Source organism: Neolamprologus multifasciatus, chromosome 20, assembly GCF_963576455.1.
Source record: "Neolamprologus multifasciatus chromosome 20, fNeoMul1.2, whole genome shotgun sequence".
NCBI classification, from domain to species: domain Eukaryota; kingdom Metazoa; phylum Chordata; class Actinopteri; order Cichliformes; family Cichlidae; genus Neolamprologus; species Neolamprologus multifasciatus.
Window position 1 is genome coordinate 3,298,028 of NC_140458.1, and position 25,285 is coordinate 3,323,312.

General features: G+C 41.1%; 1 protein-coding gene across 1 annotated transcript; it reads left to right on the forward strand.

The window, feature by feature from the left end:
* Positions 1-1,535: 1,535 nt before the first annotated feature.
* Positions 1,536-25,285, forward strand: bcap31 (B cell receptor associated protein 31). Its single transcript, XM_085146061.1, has 8 exons — positions 1,536-1,689; positions 5,309-5,408; positions 7,938-8,038; positions 8,923-9,067; positions 15,307-15,442; positions 23,188-23,314; positions 23,444-23,544; positions 24,444-25,285. The coding sequence occupies exons 2-8, from the start codon at positions 5,317-5,319 to the stop codon at positions 24,468-24,470; spliced, it is 729 nt and encodes a 242-aa protein (XP_085002187.1). The 5' UTR covers positions 1,536-1,689; positions 5,309-5,316; the 3' UTR covers positions 24,471-25,285.

Consider the following 25,285-nt stretch of genomic DNA (forward strand, 5'->3'; position numbering starts at 1 on the left):
ACATGACACCGTAACTTAACTTAGTGTCCTGGGTGTGTACAGTCCCGTACAATGCTGCGTGCCCTCTTGAGACAGCGAGTGTTGTACAGGTCCTTCAAAGAGGGAAGAGGATGTCCAGTGATTTTTTGGGCCATATTAATGACCCTCTGAAGTGCAAAGGTGAAAAACTGTAATATATAAACAAAATTAAGAAAAATTCCTTCCTTTTCTGGGACTGATCTTTTAATTGACTGAAGTTAAAAACATGGCCTGTGGTCTGACTAATCAATATTTTAAAATCCTTTTGATAATCACGGATACAGCGTCCTCCAGGTTAAAGAGGAGAGGGACCACATAGCCTATTAGAGTCCATTTTTTCCTTTGGTATGGGTAATATGCACCTCTGTGAAGGCACCATTAATGCTGAATGTTAGTAAAATAACAAAAAAACAAAAATGCGTATTCTAAACTGGCCCAACTGTCCTCCAGACCCAATGAAGACATTTATTACATTATGAAATATGACAAAATGTTAAGCAGCTGTAATATCCCAACCATTTAAACCATTGTGATGACCTAAAGATCATGTTAGAATAAAAACAAAAACCCCAAAACAAAACAATAATTTCAAAGGTGTAATATTGTCTTTTAATGATTTCTAAATTATTCCATTCTACTTTTAGTTTTTTTTTTAGTTTTTTTAAGTCAGCTGTAATTTAGGCCTCATGACATGAAAGTACTTCATGTCATGATCAGTAAGGATTATGAGAAGACATTTTTGCCATGGGACCCTCGGTTCATGCAGGTCTTTATCCAGTCACAGGCCAATGAAAACAAAAAAAAAACCAATACAATTAATGTGAATCTGATATACTTCAGACATAGTTGTTTGCGTTTATATTATTTAAATAATTTTTTTTTTTTAAATACAAGTTCCACATGTAAATAATTACCTGTGGAAATAGAACAACAGAGAGCAGGCTCTTGTCCTTGTTTTGAAGCAGGCCTGATTTTTATGGACAGTGTCTCCCTCTGTTGGATAGACTAAGGAACTACTAATTAAATGAGCGTTTAATCTGTATACTACATATTTTATATGTATATCGTATCTGATACAAATAAAATGTAACATGCTGCAAAACATGGTGGTCTAAATTTAAGTTAAATTTTTTTTCAGAGATTAAAATATAATGTGCAGAGACTACACACAGATCGTAGTATTTCATTAATTCGTGGCTTATGTGCATACACCTCCAACAATATGTTGTTATGAGGGTCATGTGTACCAAAAAATAAAATACAAATTTACACAATAAATGGTGAATTTAAAAAACATTCAAATTAATTGAAATGCAATTAATTATCACGTTAAAAAGCAATGTAAGCTACTAAAGGAATTTACTGGAATTATCGCATGGTATTTTTCATTCAACAAAAGATGTAATATCACGTGAGGTACAAAAAGATAATAATTATAAATTCATTAAATGATTACTATAGCACAATAAAGTGACGCAACGATAGGTCACGTGCCTCCGCCCTTCCGGCTCCGTTTCCAATCATATTTCAAGATGAGCTGGCACTAAAATACCCGGAAGTGTTTACAGCAGGAGGCTAAACTAGCAGCTAACAGCAGAGTCAGTGGAGAATTGAAGCTCCTGGAAGTGCAGTGCGGACACATCTCCTCCCCTGTGTGCGGTGCTTGTTAAGGTGAGTTCCACCTGTTCACTAACAATCAGCACCCCGATTCTTTCCAGCTTACCGAGGCTAACTGCTCCTAGCAGCAACCAACAGTTAGCTTCAGCGAGTGGCGCGAAATAAGTGACTTGTTTTTGGAAACAAGCGCTTGGAATAGATGTAAGTTTGAAACAGAATGCTCGGTTTTCCAGAAAATAGACTGAACCTTCAGTAATAACCTGGGTAATTCTAAAAGAAAACGTAACTAGAAAGGGGAAACTAGCTAGCATGCTAGTTAGCTAATGTAAAAAAAACAAAAAACAAACAAGTTTAATTACTTCCCAGCACATAGTTCATTTTATGGACTTTAGTTCCAGCAGATACACAAACCTGCAAATTTATCAGCTCACTGGAGAGTGCAAATTGGGAAGATGTGAGATGAGTGGTGGTAGGAGAGTAAAGTTTTTAGGTCAGACAGCTGAGAGTTTTCAGGACTTAATCTGTGTGTCGCAGCTGGTAAAAATGTACTGCCAATGAATCTTTGTGGTTTGTGGGCTGAAGTGAGCTGTAACAGGGAGCACAGTGTTGTGGGATCGATGAGGGGCGTTATCGGTGTTTTTAATGTGTAAGGAGGCGTGATGCTCCGCTGTTTCTGCGGAGCCGCAATGACACAGCTGTTCTGAGCTGCCATATCTGAAGCAAAACAAACCCCTCACGAGTGCTCACACTGCACACAGCCAAAGAAAAAAAAAAGAAAACACTCAAATGCTTTATTCAGTTTTTGTTTTAGCTTTTGTCTTTTTCACTTATTGTTGTCAGGGATCGTCTACAAAGACGTCAATCTCAGAATAAGGAGAAGCCTCCGGCCTCCACCCATCGGGTTGCTCTAAAGTGGGCTGTGTTGCTTTTCAGTTATATTGAAGAAGTAAATGAGTTTATTAGATTTAATCTTAGAACAGGATTAGGTGTGCATTTTTAGAAAAATGTCATTAAGCTTCGCTGAAAGAAGCCATACACTGAAAATCCATTTTCATGGGGTTGTAACATTTTTATAAAGTATGATCTGTGAAAATCTGGCTTCCACAACATCAGCAACATGACAGTTACCCATTTACATTTTTTCTTTTTTAAAATGTCATGCAGAACTATGTGAAAGTCTTGAGCCACTCCTCGCTTCTTGTTCTGTAGTTTCCAAAGAGTCAGACTTTTTCAAAGTGGTGTTAAAGTAATAGTTTTCCAATCTTTCAAATGTCAAAGGAGCTTGCAAAGAAAAGCGTCTGGACTTCTTTAAGTTAGTTGAAGACCTTAGAACTGAAGAAGCTTCTTGGATGAGAGGTGAAATGTCTTCAAGCAACTTAAAGAAGTCCAGACGCTTTTCTTTGCAAGCTCCTTTGACTACGATGACCTGGATGACTGAGAACCTTCACAGACAATCTTTCAAATGTTTTTCTTTGGATGTTTGTTCTGCCTTTTCACTCCTTTTCAGTCCAGTTCATGTTCCATTTTCAAAGAATTTTATTTTGGTTTTCTAACCTGTGAACTATTCATTATAAAAAGGCACCTAATTCAAGGGACGAGCCAGTGTTGTGGCTACACGTGGCTGACAGTTCAATTTATTATTTATATAGTGCCAAATAACAAAAACTGTTGCCTCAAGGTGCTTTATATTGTAAAATACAGACCCTACAATAATACAAGAAAACAGAGGAAACCCCAAAAATCAAATGACAAGGTGCAGTGTGTCCTTAAAAAATGTGAGGAAACTGGGCAAAATGTCTACCAGGTGAATTCAGAAATGGTCTCAATGAAAGGCTGGTTGTCAAGAAGCCATTTTTCAGGAAGGGAAACTGGGAGAAAGGTCAGAGGCAGATTACACAAGAACTCTTATGGAGCAATGGATCCAGATATGATTTTTTTTGTCTGGAGGTTGGGAGAGCAGTACAACAGTGAGTGTCTACAGCCATCTGTTAGACACAGTGGAGACTGTCATAGTTTGGAGCGTTTCAGCCAGCAGTGTGTGGTTCACCACTGGATTCATTTTTCAGTAAGACAAAGATCTCAAACACACCGTCAATGCAATAAAATGCATCTAAAAGTAAAAATAAAATAGATGTCAGTTACTGACATCTACACAGGCAATCACAAGAGACTCCACCCGTCCTGCGTCTCACCTGTTTGGCCTGCTGCCCTCAGGGTGACGCTACAGGTCTATCCAGACTCAGGAACAGTTTCTTTCCGCAAGCCATCATACTGAGCACAGATACACACACATGCCCCACCTCAAAACACACATCTCTCTCATGCATACACACAACAACATACATATTAGCACCCTTGCACATCTGTATAAACGTTTTGCATTTATGTTGTTTGTATTTTTATATTTGTTTCTATTGTTATTTGTTCTGAATTTAATGATTGACTCTAAATTGCCCACAGGTGTGAATGTGAGTGCGAGTGGTTGTCTGTCTCTGTGTGTTTGCGATGGACGGATCTATTCTAAATGCTGCTCACAGGAAGTTGCTTCTGTATTTGTTGAATGTCTGATGTTTAATGACAATAAAATGATTTGGATTCTGATTGGCCTCCCTGAAAAGCAAACTTCAACATTCTTGAAGTGTGAGATCATCTTTATAGAGAGTGGAACAAAAGGCAAGGCAAGTTTATTTGTATAGCACAATTCAACAGCAATGTGATTCAAAGTGCTTTACAGAGACATTAAAAAACAGAAACAAATAAAAAGCATGATTTAAAATGGAGAAACAGGAAGGAACAGTAGATAAAATCAGTAGTTAAATGTAAGTTTTGAAATTTAAGCTTAAAAGTAAAACACTGTGGATTTGGTGCTTTATTCAAATGCAGCTGAGAACAGGTGAGTCTTCAACCTGGATTTAAATAAACTGAGTGTTTCAGCTGATCTGAGGCTTTCTGGGAGTTTGTTCCCAGAAACCAGCTAACATCCAGAACAGAGCTTTGAATTTCCTGGAGAGTCATTCCTGGAGACCTGAATGACAAGAAAGCTGACTAAAAGAGGCTGTGTTCAATAATAAAGGCAGTTACAGCAAATATTGACTTTCAAGCTAATACAAATATGTTTTTGCCTTAATATACTTATGTTTGCATGTGTTTTGTATCTATAGTATTTCCAATTTCCCTAGCAAATTATAAAGAAAGACGGTTGGCTTCACACTTTTTGGTACTGCTACAAACCAGGAGGAGCTAAAATGCAATTGGTGCTAAGCATAGGTGCTGTGAAGCTGCCACTTTCAGTTTAACTGTTGTATTTAAAGTTTTGTTAGGGTCTGAGTTTTACGTGTTTTACGTGCACACTGTTCCTGCCTCGGTCAGTTGGGTAGTTTGTGTGACTGGTATGTTATCACATTAATTCTCAATCTGATGAAATGAATATATTAAACATCAGAGCAGCACATCAGCCAGAGGCAGCCAGAGCACTGATGGATGAACGTGTCTGATAACTGGGTGGATTAAAGTCATACAGTTTGTTCTAATGTGCACTAACTGCTGTACGTTCTGAATGGCAATAAAGTAGTTATTCTGTTGCTTATTGAGAACGATTAACTGTAGATGTCATGATCAAGTGCCATGTGATGGCGTTTTTGACATGTGAACCTGCTCTGTGTTTCCTGTTCAGAAGTCAGGATGAGTCTGCAGTGGACTGCGGTGGCCACCTTCCTCTACGCTGAGATCTTCTTAGTTCTGCTGCTCTGCATTCCCTTCATCTCACCCAAGAGGTGGGTAACACCTGACTCACACACACCTGTCTTGGTATCAAGCTTTTTCCAGCTCAAATCTGATAGCGTTACCTTGGCTTAAGATATCTGCCAGTACAAACTACTGCCTGGAAAGGTCAGTAGTTTGTAGTAAACTAGCAGCTGGAAAGAAATGACTTTCAGTCCATTTCACTTTTAAATGAGAGAGATTATTGTCTAAGCCAGGGGTGTCAAACTCAAATACACAGTGGGCCAAAATTCAAAACTGGAACAAAGTCGCGGGCTAACGTTAATATTTATTGGAAAAAAAATATTCCTCTAGATATAAGAATGAATCTTTTCTTATGGACTCAAACAAGTTTTGCTGAAAAACTGAATATGGAACAAGCAAACCTTAATACTAAACAATATATATATATTAGCTGTATAATACCAGTAGGCCAGCTCTGATAGTAGTTTGGTATGGCTTCGCGGGCCAAATGTAATTAGGCTGAGGGCCAAATTTGGCCCACGGGCCAGAGTTTGACACCTATGGTCTAAGCTGTCAGTCAGCTGGGTTTGACCGCAGTTTACAGTCAATAAAAACATTTGCAAACATACAAACAAGGTGTTGGCGCACCAGTGTGGAATATCTCCAAACTGCTGGCACTTTTTTGTTCCACCCAGTTTATGCTTGCCGTTGTTTGAGTTGATGTATCAGCTGGAGCTCAGAGCGCCACTTTACAGAGAGGGAAAGGTGATAAGGCTGTGGTGATTTCACAGATGCACATGACACAACCAGTAATGTCGGCTCATTGTTGCCAAGCTTTTGGGCTGGTAGGGGACCAGTTTTGATGCATGCATCCCTATACCGATCCTTTTGTAGTTTAGTACACCTTGAAAACAAAACAAAGTATCACAATCACAAGAAAGTACCTCTATAGAAATCTCTGCAGACATTTTAACAACCCTGCTGATGGACGTGTCTTTCATGGGAAAAATTACAGACAATTAGACAATTCTGGATATTGAATGTTTTCTCTGCCTTGCTGAAAACTTCCCCGATCATGGATTTTTGATACTGTCACACGACAAACAGACGGCGAGATAAATCTTGGCCCATCTGGGTTTAAAGCAGCCAATGCAAAGCATTTACAACATTGTGTCCGTGTGCTGTTGGCTCCATGAGAGGAAGCTTTGGCCGTTAATTTTTAGCTGGAGAAGCGTGAAGCTCGCTGATGGAAGCAGCAGAGTTCAGTTTGTCCTCAAACAGAGCAGCTCTGTGTGACTGTGATCACATTAAAAGACCTCCTGACTGCCGACTGATGAGCTCTGATTAACTCCGCACACACGGCACAGCGCTGATAGGAGCTGAAATCCAACAAAGAAAAAGTCAATAAAAGTAGAGAAGTTTTAGCGCTAGACCTCAAAGGATTTTTAAAATTATTTTATCTGACTAGATATCAAGAATTAAAAATAGCTTTTGTTTTGTTATTTTCATCTGTGAAAGAAAGTTTATCATTTTTATCTGATTGACTGTTTTTAGCAATGCTGTAACCTAACATAGATAAATGCAATAACATGACCTCTGCTTATGTAGGCTTTGAGCAACAGTTGCGTTTGTTGGATGGTACATTAACCCAGAAACAATAAGGATAAGTAATATTGTTGTTCCTTTTAGTCAGTTTCACACCGCAATATCATTGTTCTTGATTCATGACTCCACAGATGGAAGCAGGAAAACAAAAACTAAACTTACTTAACAGTTTTGTTGCTAACCATAATTACAATTTAATAAAACAAGGTGTCGACATGTTTTTTGTTTGTTTGTTTTTTAGACAACAGAAATAAAAATAAAATAAAATGAAATTGTACTTAAACTGTGTAAAATGAAAATGTGCAATTTTATATAATAACAATGTGGTTATTCAGACTGAAACTTTGGTGTTTCCCACTTCCTCATATGGAAAAAACCCCCAAAACTGAAACTGTTAAAAGTTCTAAAAGTACTAAGAACTGACTCTAGAAAATGGCTCAAACTAAAGCAAATTAAAAAAACATTCTATATAATATAAACTAAATAAAAATAAATATAAAACTGTACTAACTATATTCTTAATAACCAGCTTCCTGCAGAGGTCACTGCACAGTTGAGCTCATGCCTGTTTTTGTTTGGCCCCTAGAGGGGGCTAGAGCTCCAGGTTTAGTTGCTGTGTTGTAAAACATTAAGATCACCATTCATTCGCCCATCCTTTCTCTTTTCCATCACTTCAAGCACGCTTGGATCACCTTTGGCTCCCAAAAGATGCGATAAGATGGATTTTAATTATCCCAGAAGTTCAGTTCCTGTCCTGCAGCACCAGTAGTGTCCAACACAACATTTAAAAATTAAATAATGGCTTCATAAAGTAACAAAAAGCTCATTCAGATTTCTCCAAACAAAGAGTAAAAAAATAAAGAAAAGCGACTCTAATGTCTCTATAATGTAAAAACGTATAAAAGTGAACCTGTCTTCTTCTTCTTGTTGCCGACTGATTTGTGTTTTATTCTCCTGGTTGTTGTTTTTTTTAGGTGGAACTGCATTTTCAAATCTCGCATCATAAAGGCCATCACTCTCTATGGAAACACCGCCTTCATGGTGGCCATCGCCATCCTCGTCTTTCTGCTCATCGGTACGTCTGCAGTGCTTTTGTTGATTGGTTGGGAGGTGGCCTTTAGCCAAAGTGTAGTCGATTGTCTGCATTCTTCCAGTCTGTGGAGGACGCTGCTGTAGCTCCATTTCAATCAAGTTTGATGAAGCCTGGGTAAACAACGGCACCATCAGCTCCTTACTTTGTAATAACGGCATGTTCAGAGTCCAGCGGATGAAATGTTGCCAAACTCTTTATCAAAGGAGTGTTAGGCAGAAATAATGTGTGGCTTTTATAACATTTAAAACTAAATGAAAGTTCGGCATCAGTCTGTGATTTTGTAAAGCATCAAAGTAACTGCAAAATTTTCCCAGATACATAACATCTGTCGTAGTCGGATCACAGGGATTCGAGATGTTTCCATCTAAACATAGAAGCTACTCATTTGGCTGTGCAGAAAGACAGCTTTATTTTTTCATATGCTTAAATGTTGTTTAGGAAGTACAACTGTAATTACATGTTGTATTGTGACAGTGTATCCAGTACTTCTCTGCTCAGTAGCCACATTTATCCGCCCAGGTTTACCACACATCGTGATTTGAACAAGCTTCTAACATAAACCAGGTTTTTCCTGCCAACGGCCTCACAGAGAGTTTACTTAGAGCAAGAGGTTTTCTACTAATAATAATTATTTTAAGCAGTTGTTTAAGTTCGGGTTTTAAAAATATCAACCATTAACAGTTCAGTACCTGTGCCAGAAATCACTTCTGTTGTGTGCGTGTGTGGTGGGACAGTTTGCTCCCAGTAAGCACCGACTTTGTACCTCAGCCAGCAGGGAAGCAGCAGAGCTACAGTGCAGCTGCAAAATAAGTTTACTGTGAATTAAAGATGCAGAAAGGTGACGTTTCCGTGTGTTTCCTGTACAGATGCTTTCCGTGAGGTGAGGAAGTACAGTGTGACGGAGAAGGTGGATCTGGCGAACCACCCGACGGCCATTGAGCACATCCACATGAAGCTGTTCAGAGCACAGAGGAACGAGTACATTGCTGGCTTCGCCCTGCTGCTCTGCCTGTAAGACACACACACACCCCTCACCTCAAGCTGTTTAAGTTTTAGGATCAGCCACAGTAGCCTCACTTCACTGGAAAGACTTTAAACCAAGGATACAGCTGTTAGCTTTCGTGCTAGCAATCGGATAGTTGCTCAGAGAATGACCTAAACGGTCGAACTAGATCGGCTTCATAGATCATCGCCACTAATATCTGATCGAACTTTCTGGATCAGGATGGGAACGATACATGATGCTGCCTCGTGCATCTGGAATACTCGACCTGGTTTCATCTTCTTTGCCCCCCCACTCCCACTTAAGAGTCTCTTTATAAAGGGAAGGGTAAGATAAGGAGCTATAAACTAGTTCCTAGGCAGTGTCCCATCCAGGTAGTAACCAGGCCGAGCTCTGCTTAGACTCAGAGATCACAAAAGATCAGCTGTGTTCAGGGTTTTTACAGAAGGTGCAACATTTCTGAACTGCTGCAATTTTTAAAATTAAAGACACGGTCTTCTTATTCCTTGTTTTTTGTTAGATCATTAAAAAAGTATTAATTAAATTAAAACATATTTCAAAAATAGATCCAAAATAAAACAAACAATGCAAATAAACGTACTAAGTTTTAAAAGAGGGAAAGAGCTGCCTGATCCTGTGCTAAAAGTGTCACAATACAGAAGTCTGTTTGTGTTGTTGGACACATGGTCACTTTTTTGTTACAGACGTCGACTCTGTTGTAATTCAGCAGTAATAGTTTTCGTGTCTGCAGCATGTATGTTGTCCACATTCTCCACCAAAGTCTGTCATCCTGCTGCAAAAGAAAACAGAGCAGTGAAACCAGGAGCTTTTTCTACACCTCGTCACCATCCTGTTAACCATTTATCTAATTAAGTGTCACATGGGGGTGAAACTAGTGGTTTTTAATACCTAAATCTAACAGTTTCAACACAATTAAAATCAGGAGCTGAAGTGTAAAATTGTTTCCAGCTGTGTGAGCGGTGAAATCATTCACCACAAACTCCGAAAAGAACTGCAAATTAAGAGACTTAATGCCATGAAGATTCCACAGACTCTTGTTGAGTTTCCTCCATTTTTGACACAGAGCGGATGCTGCACTGTAAGAGTGTTATTAATAAGCCTTCATCAGTGTTGGGACAACTTTATAGCCGACTTTCCCTTAAGGCTGATTGCTTGGGAGTGCTGAATCAGCTGAAGCCTCCACAGGAGCATGCAAACAGAGCGAAAGGGTCGTCAGTGCACTGAGGAGTGAAGAGACGACCACATATGGGAGTTAGGACCAGCGTGCAGCTCAACTTCTCTCTGAACTTCTGTCCTAAAGCGAGCTTGCAGTGGGATACTCAGTCGCACCAGAATAGACCCAACAGGCCGACTGATCTAAACTCAGAGGAATTTAAAGTCTGGCGGAAAGAATGAGCAGCTGACCGTGTGTGTGTCTGTCAGTGTGCATTTCCACTGTACAGTGCAAATCCCCATCCAGATTGGACAGAGACCTCACAGGTGCGAAGCAGCCTGATTGGCTGACCCACTCAGAGTCAGGCGTGACTGAGTACAACGAACCTCAGACTTCAGCAACATGGCATGTTGTTACTGGTCTGACGGCCTGTTGTTGGGCTGAAAATCTGTCAAAGAAGAAGGCTTGTTTCATTCGCCATCCTCACATACTGACTTCTTAAGTGAGTATGTGAGGATGGCGAAATCTATAAATAGATTTCCCTTTTTACAGCAGGAAAAACTGAAATGACCCATTCCTTCATTCCTGAGGTGAAATCCTCAGATCCATTGTCTGAGATCATTTCTGATATCGTGTCTTATTTGGGACAGGGTGAGGAGGGAGGTGTATGATCTGCTGTGACCCCTAAAAGGAACAGCTGGAAGTAGTATTTACTTTTTGTATGAATCACAGTTATTGTCAATACCTGAAATTTGTCTGCTGTGTTCATCAGGAAGTTGCAAAACAAAGTGTGACTTTGACCAGCCTCTGAATGTCTGAATCCTGAGTTTTCACAGTATTTGAATGCATAAAAAGCCTGATCTGAATGCACTGATCTTACACGAAGACTGCGTCTTTTTACGGGAGGGTAAAATACAGCAAGCTCTCAAATCAACACCCTGTAGATAATTTGAGAGATTTATATTAGTTTTGCAGCTTTACTTGAACCTTAGAGGGTCTTACTTACGACGCAGCAGTTTGTGAAATTGATGACATTTGCATGCGTATTTTGGGGGCTTTTATTGATAACAATTATTTGCTGACGGTTCAGTTTACTTGAGTTGCTGCTGCTACAGTCAGCTGGCTTCTCGTGAGTGTTGTGTGAGATTTTATTTTGAATCTTTCTAAATGTTTAGTTGAGCAGTCAGTGGTCATGTGACCCTGACGGATCCTGGTTGACCTGCAGCTGGTGGGTCTAAGGGACAATAAATCAGGACAGATCAGTTTGGTGCAGTTTTGATTGCAGAGTTGTTCTGTGCCCCCCGGTCGCCTGCAGGGGGCAGCAGCACGTCCTTCTTGTTGCTGCTCTTCTGGGGTACTTTTTGGTGTGCAGCAGCTGCTGCTCTGTGACTCACCGTGGCAGCGCAGCATGTGATGCGACAGCTGCTATAACTCAGATGCCAGGAGGAAGTGCTCCAGCGTTTAGACTGTGCCCTCCGCTGCCAGGCCGCTGCGATCGGGAACTCCAGCTCAAGAATTTCCAGCCTGAGCCAAGAAGAAGACTGTGGAAAGGCTGAAGCTCTGGCAGCTGCCTGGTCAGATTATTTCAAGCCTGTGAAGTAACTTACGGCCATATTTGGAACAGACAGTCGCTCCTCCTGGAGACACTTGAGATGCAGAAATCTCTTTTATTCCTCGTGTAAACTACTCCACTTTTGGTCACCTTGAAGCAGTTTACACACCGATCCAAACAGGCTGCTGTGGTGTTGCAGAAGATAAATCAGACTTACAACCTGATGTATCTATTAAACCGCCAAAGACACCAAACTTAAACCTAGCTACACACACACACACATGCACACCCTCCTGCTGCAACAAATATGGCATCCAGCGACATGTGTGGAATAATCCACCGCTGTTCCTGACTAATGCACTGTTTTTTCAACATTTTCCGTGTTGCTATGGTAAACATTCACGGCTGGGGAAAAAGCAGTGAGGGAATTTTAAACCATGAACAGTGATGTTGCTAAAACAATGACCAGGTGCCTTTGCAGAAGTAAAACATTGCTTATTAACTACTTAAGAAGTAATGTATCGTTCTGCGTGTCCCGATACCTTTACAATACTCTGCACCATCCGCTGAGCTGTGTTGTGGTGTTATTAACAGTTAACAATATATTTTTCAGCCTTACTTATGCTAACACAGCAGCACAGATCAATAAGGAGAACATACTTCTAGGTGTGGCTTTTCAGGCAAATTTTGTTTTCTCTCGTTGTTACAGTAGTGCACATTTGCCTCACCATAAATGCCCAGAGTCACCCAGTGTGATTCATCTTGAGCAAAACAAAGACTCGTTGGTCTAAGTGAATGTGTCCCGCTGAGTCTCTCACCTCGGTCCCCTTTCAGCACCATGTGATCAGGCTGTTGGTCTCCATTTGGCTACTTTGCAGATCTCCTCTATGAATCTGTCAGAAACCAACTGTTGCCCTTGCAGAGACAGCCTTTGTGGTTTAAATCACCTGCTAGTTTTGAGTGTAATTCTCTACCAGATGACCTCTCCAGCTCCTCTTCCAGCTGTTCTGTCCCCAGTTATTTATATTTCATTTGAATTCTGTTGAAAAGTCAAGCAAATTCTTGTTGTAAATACTGCGGATTTAAAAGATCATTAAGCCCCAGTGTGTTAGATTAATAACTGAAATTACAATTTAGCACAATAATAATAGTAGGGCTGCCACGATTACGTCGACGACTAATTTAATAGTCGACACGTCGTTTGAAGCTTTTTAAGATCCCAAAAGACTCAGGAATAAGTAGTAGGATTTAATAGTGTAATACCGGACTGAAACAGAAGATGGCAGCACTGCATGTACAAGGATGCCAGCTGCCGTTAAACCCCGAAGAAGAAGTGGCCCAGCTCAGTTTCCAACAATGGCGGCAGCTAGTTAGTTTTAATATTACTCTTATTATTCTTTCTGGGTCACAAAATAAACGTTTAACATATTTTCAGGTGAGAATGTAGCTGTGTAAACCTCAAATATCTGCTCAGTTTATCAAGACACCACATATTTTCAAAAACGCTCCAACGTTTTCGGAGACGTCGTTACCCACTAGCTCGATAGCTAGCCGGGGTTCAAGCCTCACTAGAGCCGAAGAGAACACCGGACAACCGGCAAATCATTTTCAAACCCACCGCCGTCTTTCGCTACTCGGGTTAAACATGATATATAAGTCACTAAGATAACTTAAAAATGTTATTGTTTGGTTTTTTCAGTATTTTATTTGTTCCTGAGTAAATCGGCTGAGTTTATTAAACTTCACCGAAACAATCTGCACATTTAATTAAAATTTAATAAACTATCATCTTGTCTTTGTTTTTAGTTAGCACATACCTTAAACACTTAAAGCTGTAAGCTAATGATAGTTATATAGATGCATGCTGGTGCAATAAGCTGTAGTTTTATGTACAGTGGATGATGATCTGATTAGTCGACTAATCGCAAAAATAATCGGTGACTAGTCGACTATCAAAATAATCGTTTGTGGCAGCCCTAAATAATAGTGAGACTGTTTTTTGGGCATAATCGATCAGAGTGAATGTGTATTGGGTCACTTTCGCAGCTCACAGAAACTGGTCAGTGTGTATTTGACATGTTGTCAGCGCGGTGTGTTGCTGGGGAAGTTTTACACCCTGAAAATAGCTGCAGGTTGAGTGTGAGTCAAACTGCACAGACAGAACCTGCTGGTTTCTGCTGTTTGTCAGAATGTTCCTGAATGCATCACCAATGAGATATTTACAACTGGCACATGGCTTCAGCCTCACATGATGGTGAACCAGCAGCCATGAGGTAACTGCTCACCGAGGTGGTAAATTTACCCCGAGCAAGCTTCACATCTGCAGGTTTTTTACAGAGTGAAGTCAGCTTCTGTTTCAGCGTCCTGTTACTCATCTCTGCAGGAGAAGCCTGATTTTACATTCCTTTGTTTAATGTTTCATTCAAATAGGTTATTCAGAACAAAAACACTGAAACTAGGAAAACTGTTGTGAAGACTTTAAAAAAAAAAATGAATTAAAAGCAAAAGTAGAAAATACTATTTCAATTAAAATCAAATGCTAAACTGTCTGCTTGTTAACCTACTGTATGTGCACTAAAAGCATCTCAATACGTGTCATTTTGTCCACAACCAAAGATGGAGCAGGTGGGGATCTTTTCACATCAAAAGTCTCCGAGTCTGGAGTCTGACGTGAGCTGAGAGGAAACGCACGGTTCATACTTTCCTTTTATTTTTCTGTCTGATAACTATGTTGGCAGAAGTGCTCTGAAACTTTCCAGCCCGCTCAGAATAAACTCTGGACTGCTCCTTTAATCCAAAGCTGCAGCTCAGTGATTCTCTCCCACAACTTACATGAATGGGGGCAGATATTCAGTGTACCTGCCCCGCCCTCCACCCACAGTGAGCTACAATTACATCACCGCCTGTCGACGCCACGCACAGCACGAACGCCTCACACAGCACGCGGGGAAATGTCAGGGGTCACAGTGTGTTACTATGCATGTATCCATGCGTGAAGCGACTCCTGACTTTGTAATGTCACAATCCCGGACCTCTTTACTGGGAACATGGATCTACCTCTGATCCTGATCTGATGATGTCAAAATCTCTTTACTGCGTTTTTGTTTCTGTTCAGAAGCTGCGGTCAGATGACCTCGTGCATGGTTTACTAACATTCAGTCCTCTTTAAAAGATACCTGCAGATATACTAGACAACTCTGTTTTTAAGTAATTCAACATTTATGCAATTTTTCTGTGGAAAATATCAATGAACCCCTGGAATCTGCTGCCCCTCTTTAGCAGGAATATCTTGTGATGTTTTGTATAACTGACCACTAGTTTTGAATACTCGATTGCTGGAATTCACAAAATTCAAAGCTCGTTCATTTGGAAGATATTTAATGGTTCTCCTGTGGGTACTGCCCACTCTCCAGGATGTTTACTGATGAGTTTCAGGTGATGCTGAAACGTTGATCAAGTTAAAGGAGGCTGATAAGCAGTCTGTTTAGTGTGATCACACACTGATGTTTTGTCTGTTGCAGGTTGCTGCGTCGCCTGGCCACTCTGCTCTCCCAGCAGGCTTCACTCATGGCCTCCAACGAAGCCTTCAAGAAGCAGGCGGAGGGCGCCAGCAATGCCGCCAAGAAATACATGGAGGACAACGAGATGTTGCAAGAGGTGAAAAAAAAACACGCACACAGAGTTTTGAGCTTTTCAAGTTCTGCTGGTAGAAAACCAGTCGTCAGAGGTCATGGGTCACACTGCCGTCATGGTGATATTTGGTAAAAATGAGGATTGGCTGTTTCTGGAAAAGATATTTTTCATAATAAAACTACATCCAGCTTCACTGTTCTGCAGAAACTCCAGACTGGAAGAAGCGGATTCCCGAGTTTCAGTCCTGAGTTTTGGAAGAACAGACGCAGCATGTCAGGCACATTTTAAAGAGCAAGATACTCTAAAAGCAACTACAACAATTAAAAAATTTTGGGTGCCGCTCAGAGAGGGGAAAAGGAAGTATTTTTAGGTCGGTGTGATTGAGAGGCAGACCCCACAGGAGCCATAACTTAATAAAAACGACTCCCGGGTTTCTTGAAGTGGTTGCGGTGGAGCATTTTTGTGCAGGAGACTGTTCGCTTCTCTTCTTTGGAGTTTAAACTTTGTCTTGTGAGCCAGTTATTGTTTTATACGGCTGAGAAGCTGCAGTTTGGCTCATCCCAGCTGCTTTTCCATTTTCCATCCCGGCCCTGACAGTTCGATTTTATCCTGCATGTTAGTTTTAACGTGTTCTTGCTCTAGTGCATCCTCTTTGTGCTGATTTCTATAGTTGCACTCCTGTTTGATGCAAACACCACATGCTCATGACGGGAAGCGTCATCCTTCATCTGGAAATTGATTCAGCACATTCAGAGTTCAGTTTGTTGAGTCATCACACCGATTTGTACAAGGCACCGAATCTCTTTGCTTTTCTGCACCAACATGGCAGATTTTCTGCTGTAAATCTCAGAAATGAGACCTGAATTTTTTGTTTTCTCCTTCCTGCTTCACAATAAGGCAACACGTATCCCTGCAGGCATTGTGGAATTTATTTCCTGCTAGTGTGTCCTTAGGCCTCTCTCAGTGGATGTAACATTACAAGACGAACTCCCAACTCTTGAGCCACGATCGCCCCAGGATACAGGTTCTCTCAGTAAAACATCAGCTGCTGGCCTTTAGTTTCCTCTCTAGAGAAAGTGTAAAGAGCTCAGAGTAGATCTGCTGCTCCTTGGTCACCTGACAAGGATGCCCACTAAGTAAGGCATTTTAGGCTTGTTCAGCCGGGAGGTGGCCCAGGACAAGCTGGAAGGCTCTGTGCCCCGACCCCAGAACAGCTGAGGTTATCGAAGTCTTTGCTAAAACTGCTGCTAAGACAGAAATGTTGACCCTGAAATGTTTTTAGCATTTTTCTCTTTTCTATCAGACGTTTATTTTTGATCACACGTTTAGTTTGAGATGTAGTTACAAGACAGGAACACTAGAGGGTGCTCAGCTAACAGTAACTGTGGTCACCTTCTACTGTTCAGTTAGTGCAGGGGTGGGGGGACTCCAGGCCTCAAGTTCTGATGTCCTGCAGGTTTTAGATGTGTCCTTGATCCAGCACAGCTGATTTAAAGGCTAAATGACCTCCTCAACATGTCTTGAAGTTCTCCAGAAGCCTGTAATGAACTAATCATTTGATTCTGGTGTGTTGACCTGGGGTGAGATCTAAAACCTTGAGGCCTGGACTTCCCCCACCCCTGAGTTAGCAGCTTCACTTGCAGATTAACTAGCATGTAGTAGGTCTGCAGCACAGACGCTGTAGATGTTGTTTGTTAAAGAGAAATGTGCCGCTCACTGAGTGTCCTGCTCGAGTCATGATGATACACAGTAGAGCTGACTAATAACAAAAATTGTTACTCGCTAACATTGAATTTGACTCTTGTGTTAGTTTAATAAGATGTAACCAAGTTAAACTTGTAGCTGTTAAGCATTTAAAGCAAAGGGTAAACCAGCTGTCTGGTTAAAGTAGTATATTTACATCGTTTTAATATTGTTTTCATTCTTGAAAAGTCTTTGAAAGACTAAATCTGAGTTTTGAAATAGTGCAGTGGTGCAGGGTTAGGTTTAGACAGGAGTTTGTTAGTTCTGGACAGATAGTGGTGCTACCTCACTTTGTGCATTATTAAATTGAATCCCATCCTGGTTCGCTATCACAGCAGCCGGTTCTAATAGGTTTTCTGGCAGAAACCTCGATGATTGATAATAAGAGTTTATCAGGTGGCTGTTCGTGCTCATACTGTGTTGTGCTTTGTATCCCCCCCCTCCCACGCACACACACAGGATCCATGTTTGACATTGAACCCCACTTCAGCTCTGTTCCATGAATGTGTTTACACGTTCGACATTTCAGGAATATTTGGCGGCAGCGGGAATTTTTCTCAGTGACTCAACAAGGATTTTATAAACTCCTTTGAATGTTTCCCAACAACACGCTGATTGATCTCATCAACCAGAGAGGCAAAGTTCAGCTCTCTGGCAGCTGTGCAATAGGTAATAGTAAAATAAGAGAAAATACATATTTTAAGATTTTTTTTAAAAAAAAGTATTCCAATGTAAATTATTGAGTTTTTAAATATATGACATGGGCTGAGAATTGCCCTCATTGAGCATAAATGTTCTTTACAAGTGGCAAAGGCTGCAGTTCCGTAAATGACCACTCGAGGCAGGCTGTAGAAGTAAGTCAGTCCTCCCCATACAGCCCTATATTAGAGACGTGCTGCAGTCGGCTACAGACGCAGTTTTGGCCAAAGGGGACAGGTTTCTTCCTTCATAACTCTTGTTTGTTTGTTTGTTTGTTTTAAATAAACCGTCATGTTGGAAGTGGTGAAACTGCTGTGATTGACACAAGCAGCTGTAAGCCTCACTTGGAGTGTTGATGTTGAAGTGGTCCCGCCTTTTGTCTTTTATGCCTTCTTTCTCAGTGACTGTGATCAGAAAGTGTCAGATGCTCGTCGGAGTGAAAACGAATTCCTCTCATTTTCATTTCCAAAGTGTACTGTTGTAATGGGCTTAGGGAAGTCATTTATAATGTTAAAAACAATAAAACAGCCATGATATTTAAAAATGATATGTTATACTTTGATTCTGGCCTTTTTTTTAAATCTTCAACTCATCTAAGAGTCAGTAATACAAAAAAAGTTTAAATGAATTGGTGACAACACTAATAAGTAAAAACTTGATGTTATGCTGATGTGTTCACAGGGTTGAGTTTGAGGCCACAGGAGATTCTCAGATTTCATAACGAGCTGTGGCCGTCTTTTTTTTTTTTTTTTTTTTTTGTTAGGATGTTTTGCTCCGAGGAGTCTTCTCTTAAGACCCAGCGTTTGTGTAACTTTATGTATGAAACGTGTGTGTGTGCAGCCCCAAAGGTCAAACGTACACGAGGAGTTACAGGAAGTCGCAAGTGGTCATGCAGCACTCACTGATTTGTCAGGATGGAGTCACTTACTGCAAAACAGTTACACAGGTCACAGGTTACACTGAGGGTGTGTGTGTGTGTGCGCCTGTTTAGATGTCTTTGTGAGGACTGAAAACTGTAATGTTGTGTTACTTGTGGGGACCAACGTTCTTATGAGGACAAAAGTGCCCAGCATTTTTGAAACTCAATGTGGTTTTAGTGACAGGGTTACAATTAGGTTATGGTCAGGTAGGTCAGGCTAAGGGTTAGGGTTAGGTTGGTGGTTAGGGTAAGCGACTAAGGAAAGCATCAGTGAGATGTCCTCACTAAGATATCAAAACAAGAGTGTGTGTGTGTTACTGTAAAGGCCAGTAAGATGATCCTGGGCACCTGCTCTGCTCCGCAGAGGGACTTCTAACTTCTAATGTCAAAATTGCAGATCTGAGATCATTTATTTGCTCTGTAAGATCTTTTTTTTTCCTGTGGGTCCACGAAGCAGGCAGGATTTTCTTTAAAAAAAAGAAACCTATTTTGAGTTATTTTGTCTTTGGTTTGGTGTAGACAAAGAATTAACTCAGCAAAGAGTTCAAGGTCGGTGTTTATCAAACACGAGAGGAAGAAATTGCCAAAAGTCCTCAGAGCGTTGCATTCCTGCTTTTGTTTGTAGCAGCAGATTAAAAGCTTTTATCCTTTCCCACTGACAGACTTTTTTAGAGGGAGTCCTGAGCTGATAGGAGCTGCAGGAGGTCACATTCTTGTAGAGATAATCTATGAGGGCAAAGCCTGGCACAGAGACACAGAGGGCTGTAACACACTCCTGCCAGCAGCCTCAGTGTTAATGTGCTGTACCCGAACACAGGAGAGAAAGGGCTGTTCCCACAGGCAGCGAGTGAAAGAATAAGCAACAAGCTGATTAGCTGCCAATAAATGTAGCTGTCGATGTGTCACAGCCGCCCCGAAAAACATTCAAAGCGCTTCTTTGGGCGCTGGTGGCTGCTGTGTTCGCTGTCAGAGTGATCCCACGCTGCTTCAATAATGTTGAAGTTCAGGCTCTGGGGAGGCCAGTCCCTGCCTGATGGTGTTTATTGTGTGTTTTTAATATCCCTGTGCTTTGTTTGGGATCGTTGTGAGGCTGAAAAATGAAGATTTGCCATTCAGACTTGCAGACGCTCACTGTTGCACCGCTCTCGTCTGTACATATTGATGAGCTAAAATGTGACTCATCACTCCATAAGATGTGTTTTTGCTGACTCTCAGTTCAGTGCTTGTGTAATTTGGAGTACCTCTCCCTTTTCTCCTGGTTTCCCCTTTCCTAAGAACGGCTCCTGAAAGCGTCCATCTACTGAGACGGTTTCAGATGAGGCTTTTTTTTTCTGTTTCTGTAAGACTTCCAGCTCCTCTCCATCTATTCAATTATATTCAATTTTATTTATATAGCACCAAATCACAACAAAAGTCGCCTCAAGGCGCTTCATAGATACAGAGAAAAACCCAACAATCATATGACCCCCTATGAGCAGCACTTTGGCGACAGTGGGAAGGAAAAACTCCCTTTTAACAGGAAGAAACCTCCGGCAGAACCAGGCTCAGGGAGGGGCGGGGCCATCTGCTGTGACCGGTTGGGGTGCTGCTCTGTATAGTTCAGTGTCTTTTAGGATTGTCACTTCTTATTTTGTCCTCTACTTTTTTCCGATTTTCACATTGATATTTATTTATTGTAAGGACACAAATGAATGAAAAAAGCCAATTTCCTGAGACCATAATGTGAAAGGTCTTGAGAAAGCCAGGAGAGCTTTGCCTAATAGCACTTTAAAATATTACAAGATCGTCTGTCTCCTTTGCAGCAGAGTATAAAGAAATGGGGAAGTGGCTCAAGACTTCTGGAAAACACTGTATTTCCTTACAGTGATGTTGTGACATAAAGCTCTGCTCTGCACTGTTTGACCCTAAACTTACTCAAGCTGTGTGTCAATGACTCAAAAATACTTACTAGCAAAATTACAAGAGAGGAAATAAATTTAATTGAAGGGCACAGAACTAAATCAGTTCAATTAGATTTATAATGGCATCAAATCAGTTGCCTCAAAGCGCTTTATACTGTAAGGTCAACACCCTACAATAATAATAATAATAATAATAATAATGATGATGATACAGTTAGAATTTTTTCAAAAGTGTATTTTTAAAACTAAAATGTTTTGTCACAGCTAGTTTAGTTCACTGTAATAACCTTGTTAACCTCCTATGATGCTTGCCTTTTTGTTTTTACATCTGTTTCTACATTTTAAAAAAAGCTGTTTCACTTTTACTGTAAATTTTTGTGACTCGACCGCTCGCTGCTCTGTGATCTTCGGTGCGTCGGTCTGATGACCTCGTGCCGTCGGGTTCAGTTCAGAGCAGTGAAACCAGGTTTTATGGCCTCGTCAGTTAAAGGACTAAAGCTCAGCAGCTGTTTAACTCCGTCACACTGAGCGAACACGCCAACGCATCGGTCTGACAAACTTATTGATGCTCTGAATATTTCTCAATTAGGTTCTGTCTGTTTCCAGCTTACAGCGAGTCACAGAAGATTTTCCACCGTCTACTTTTTTCCGATTTTCACATTGATATTTATTTATTTATTGTAAGGACACAAATGAATGAAAAAAGCCAATTTCCTGAGACCATAATGTGAAAGGTCTTGAGAAAGCCAGGAGAGCTTTGCCTAATAGCACTTTAAAATATTACAAGATCATCTGTCTCCTTTGCAGCAGATTATAAAGAAATGGGGAGGTGGCTAACCTCCCCATTTCTGCTTTTAAAATTTTTTTTAAATTCTGCTTTTAAAAAAATTACAAAACTGATCGAATGAATTATGAAATGAAATAAATGCAGTAATCCTCAGGACTCCAGATCCTTCCTCAGCAGAAATGGAAACTGAAGATGTCACCACCACTTTGGTCACACACACACACACACACACACACACACACACACACACACACACACAGTCCTACACACCGTTATGGTTTAGTAATGCAGCGTGAATCAAATTTGAAAATGTTTAAACGAGCACGAACGCTGATTTTCCTCACGTCACCCTGCATGAATTATTGTTCTTGAGTAGTTTGGAGTAGGGCTGGGCGATATGCCCTAAAATGCATATCACAGTTTGAAGCATGCGCAGTAACGATATATATCGCAATATATTCTTTTCTTCTGTATAACATATTTTCCACACTATAAGGCGCACTTAAAATCCTTTAATTTTCTCAAAAATCGACAGTGTGCCTTATGTAGGAATTCTGGTTGTGCTTACTGACCTCGAACCGATTTTATGTGGTACACAAAAAATATTTAGCACGACTTTGGTAAGCTATGAAGGCGCACCGCTTGATGGATTGCGGCTACCATAGTCAGGAGGCTTGCGGAGTAATCCAAAACTGGGTCCTAAACTCCGTCAATTTCAGGTCCCAAAGTCAAACGAACTCTGCAGCGTCACTGAGAGTTAAAAACTGTCTAAATTCTTTCATCTGTAATAAAATCATCAGCGTTGCTGCTTTACCAGGTGTAACAATTAAGTTTAACATCCAGGCATCCATGAAAACAGAATTTATTAAATTTAACGGCGTTAGAAGTTAGCAGGAAGTTAGCTCGCTAGCTTCCAGCTAAACATGACATACCATGTTCTGACTGAGAGATTTCTGAAAAAATTTAAACGTACAGCTCTGCTATCACTTCCAACACAAATGAAGACGTGACGTTTGTAGGGTTACTGAAGTTGGACTAGCTGGTATATAATGTTGTGCTACGTGATCGCTAGCAAAACAGCTACGTTAGCATAACATTAGCACAGTGAAGCTGGAGGATGAACGCCAACTTTTTTCCCACGCGATAAAAGTTAACGTGAGGGATTCTGGTGGTCAGGGACAAATGCCATCACATGGCAGGATGCTATACATGGGCCAAACTGCAGTCAGGAGAACAACTGAGATTATTCATCCACAGTACGAGGTTAGACATTAATATGCTGCAACAACATGGGAACAGAGCAGCTGCAAGAGAATTCAACATTAATGAATCAATGTTACGGAAGTGGAGGAAGCGCAGTTTTTGCTTTCCCCATATTCCAGAACTGCTTATATGTGTCACCGCCAAAACCTTCAGCCATGACCGAGCTCCTGATGAATGAAAAGATCAGGTATGGACCAATGAGCACAGTTGTGGTATGCAGCAGCGGTGCACAGCCGGTGTGTTGCTGTAACGATTCTCTGGACTCAAACTGGGTCAAAAGTTTGGAGTTATCTGTGTCAAACGGAAAGATTTCAAATATGCATCAGGCTTCTTTCAGCTCTCTGGAGACGTTCAGATCTGCACCAGAATTTAAATAGTTTTGTGAATTAGAGCAAACATCTGGCAGATGTTAAATGGCTCCTTTTTTTAAAAAAAAAATATTTGTTTGTTTTTCTAGAAACTGCGTGAGGCTGGTCTTGATCTGCCGGAGGCTGGGAAGAAAGGACCAGGACCACAGGAGGAGAACAAGACCCTGAAGGAGGAGGTGAAGAGCCTGAAGGAGGAGCTGGAAGCCACCAAGAAAGGTAAGGTGGAGGAAACGCAGTCAGTAGGTAAAATCCACAAGAGATTATGAGGAGAAGAAGTTAAAGGAGGAAGACTGAGACACAGAAGATGAGATCTGAGTGAAAATGAGAAATCTGTTTGTTTCACAGCTCTGCAGAAGTCGGACAACGACGTTCGTGCCATGAAGACACAGTCCGCGAACCTGACGGTGGAGTACGACAGACTGCTGGACGAGCACAGCAAACTCCTGGTAACACACACACACACACACACACACACACACACACACACACACACACACACACACACACACACACACACACACACACACACACACACACACTAAAATCTCCAAAACAAGAATTTAAAAAACAGGGAAAAGCACGCAGGAACCAAGGCACAGAGCCCCCTGACGGCCCTCGTTTAGAGTCATTGCTTAAACATGCATTCACTTCTATTATCCACCAGGGGGCGATACCTGAGGTTGCAAAAGAGGTTTCTGGTCCTGTAGAGGTTAATGGGAGAGATGGCGCTCCGCCCTGACCTCTGTAAGCATTTACTGATGAGTTGATGAGCTCAGTCACTCAATGGAGGCCATAAATAAAATACTTAGTCCACTTTTCTTTAACGCTGGTCTTTCTAAGTGTGAAGACGAGGATTATCCAGGATACACTGAGCGGAGGGCACAGCGAGTTAAAGATATATTTAGCGTGTGTGTGAGATCAGTTACAGCAGCTCGTCCAGCTTGAATCATATACAGCACAAACTCTGACAGCAGGTTTGAGTAACATACATGTAAAATCACGTGACTTAGTCTCGAGTTTCGGTCTCAGCTGCTCGTGTTCTGGATCCAGTTCAGGCTGAGCTGACGACCTAACATGACGTTATATTTATACGTCCTAATAAGAGACAGTTTTAAATAAAGGATCAGACTCCTGCAACATTGTTTTCATATTTTCACGTTAAATTTAGTCACAAATTACACTCGGATTTAATCTGAAACACGGCGTATCGGCTTAAAGAGCTGACGCTCTGTGATGATGCTCGTCATGAATTTGTTTGTGATGTCTGTCTTTACCCGACACGGACAACATGGTTTGGCTGCATGTTGTCATGGCGATCAGCTGTTTTTATGTTTTTTATCTGCAGGCGAAGAGCGACAAGAAATCAGACTGAGGAGGACATCGACGGTTCCCGGCTTCTTTCATCTTCATCACCGTCCTCAGCAAACTGTCTGCTGCCTCTGCTTCCACCCCTGCGATGTGATGTCACCGACTTTTGGGCCAGCTGACATCACCGATGGCTGTGATTGGTTAATCAGACTGTCTGAGCTCCAACATAAGAATGTCGGTTTACTGTCAGACTTCCTGTGTCACTGTTTACGCCTCTGAAGTGTTTCTGTTTTCTCTCTTCTGTCCACTTTGCTGTTTAAAGGCCAGCTTTGGGGTTTTGTTGTCCTTTAAACAGCTGACCTTTTCCTTCACTTTTCATAAACTGTTTTCTTCTGAGGACATTCCCTGATTAACATTTTTGGAGCAAAGTAAATCCAAATAATGAATCCTGTTCCCTGCAGGAAAAGACCATCTTCATTCCAAAATAAAAGCATTTTGTCCTCTCTGCACATTCTGGGTTTAAATCAGGGTTAAAAAAAGTCCAAAGGATGGCTGTGCCGTCAGATTTCCTTCTTTCTTAAACTGTAATTTCCATCGAGACTCTTGTGAATATGAATGTTTGGAGCTGCAGCAAAGATCACAAGACTCCGGCGTCTCCTCTGGTTTCTTCTTCTGGTTTGCCTGAACTCTTCGTCACTGTTAGCCGTGTGCTGAACACACTTTAGATTTTGGAGCTGTTTGATGCTCCACTCTCGGTTATTCATTACAAAATGTTAAGTAAAGAAAAGGCACCCGTGTCTGTTCTGCTTGTGTGGCGTCATCAGATTTTTGTTGTGTCTTTAATGACGTGTCACAATAAACATGGATGATTTCAACAAC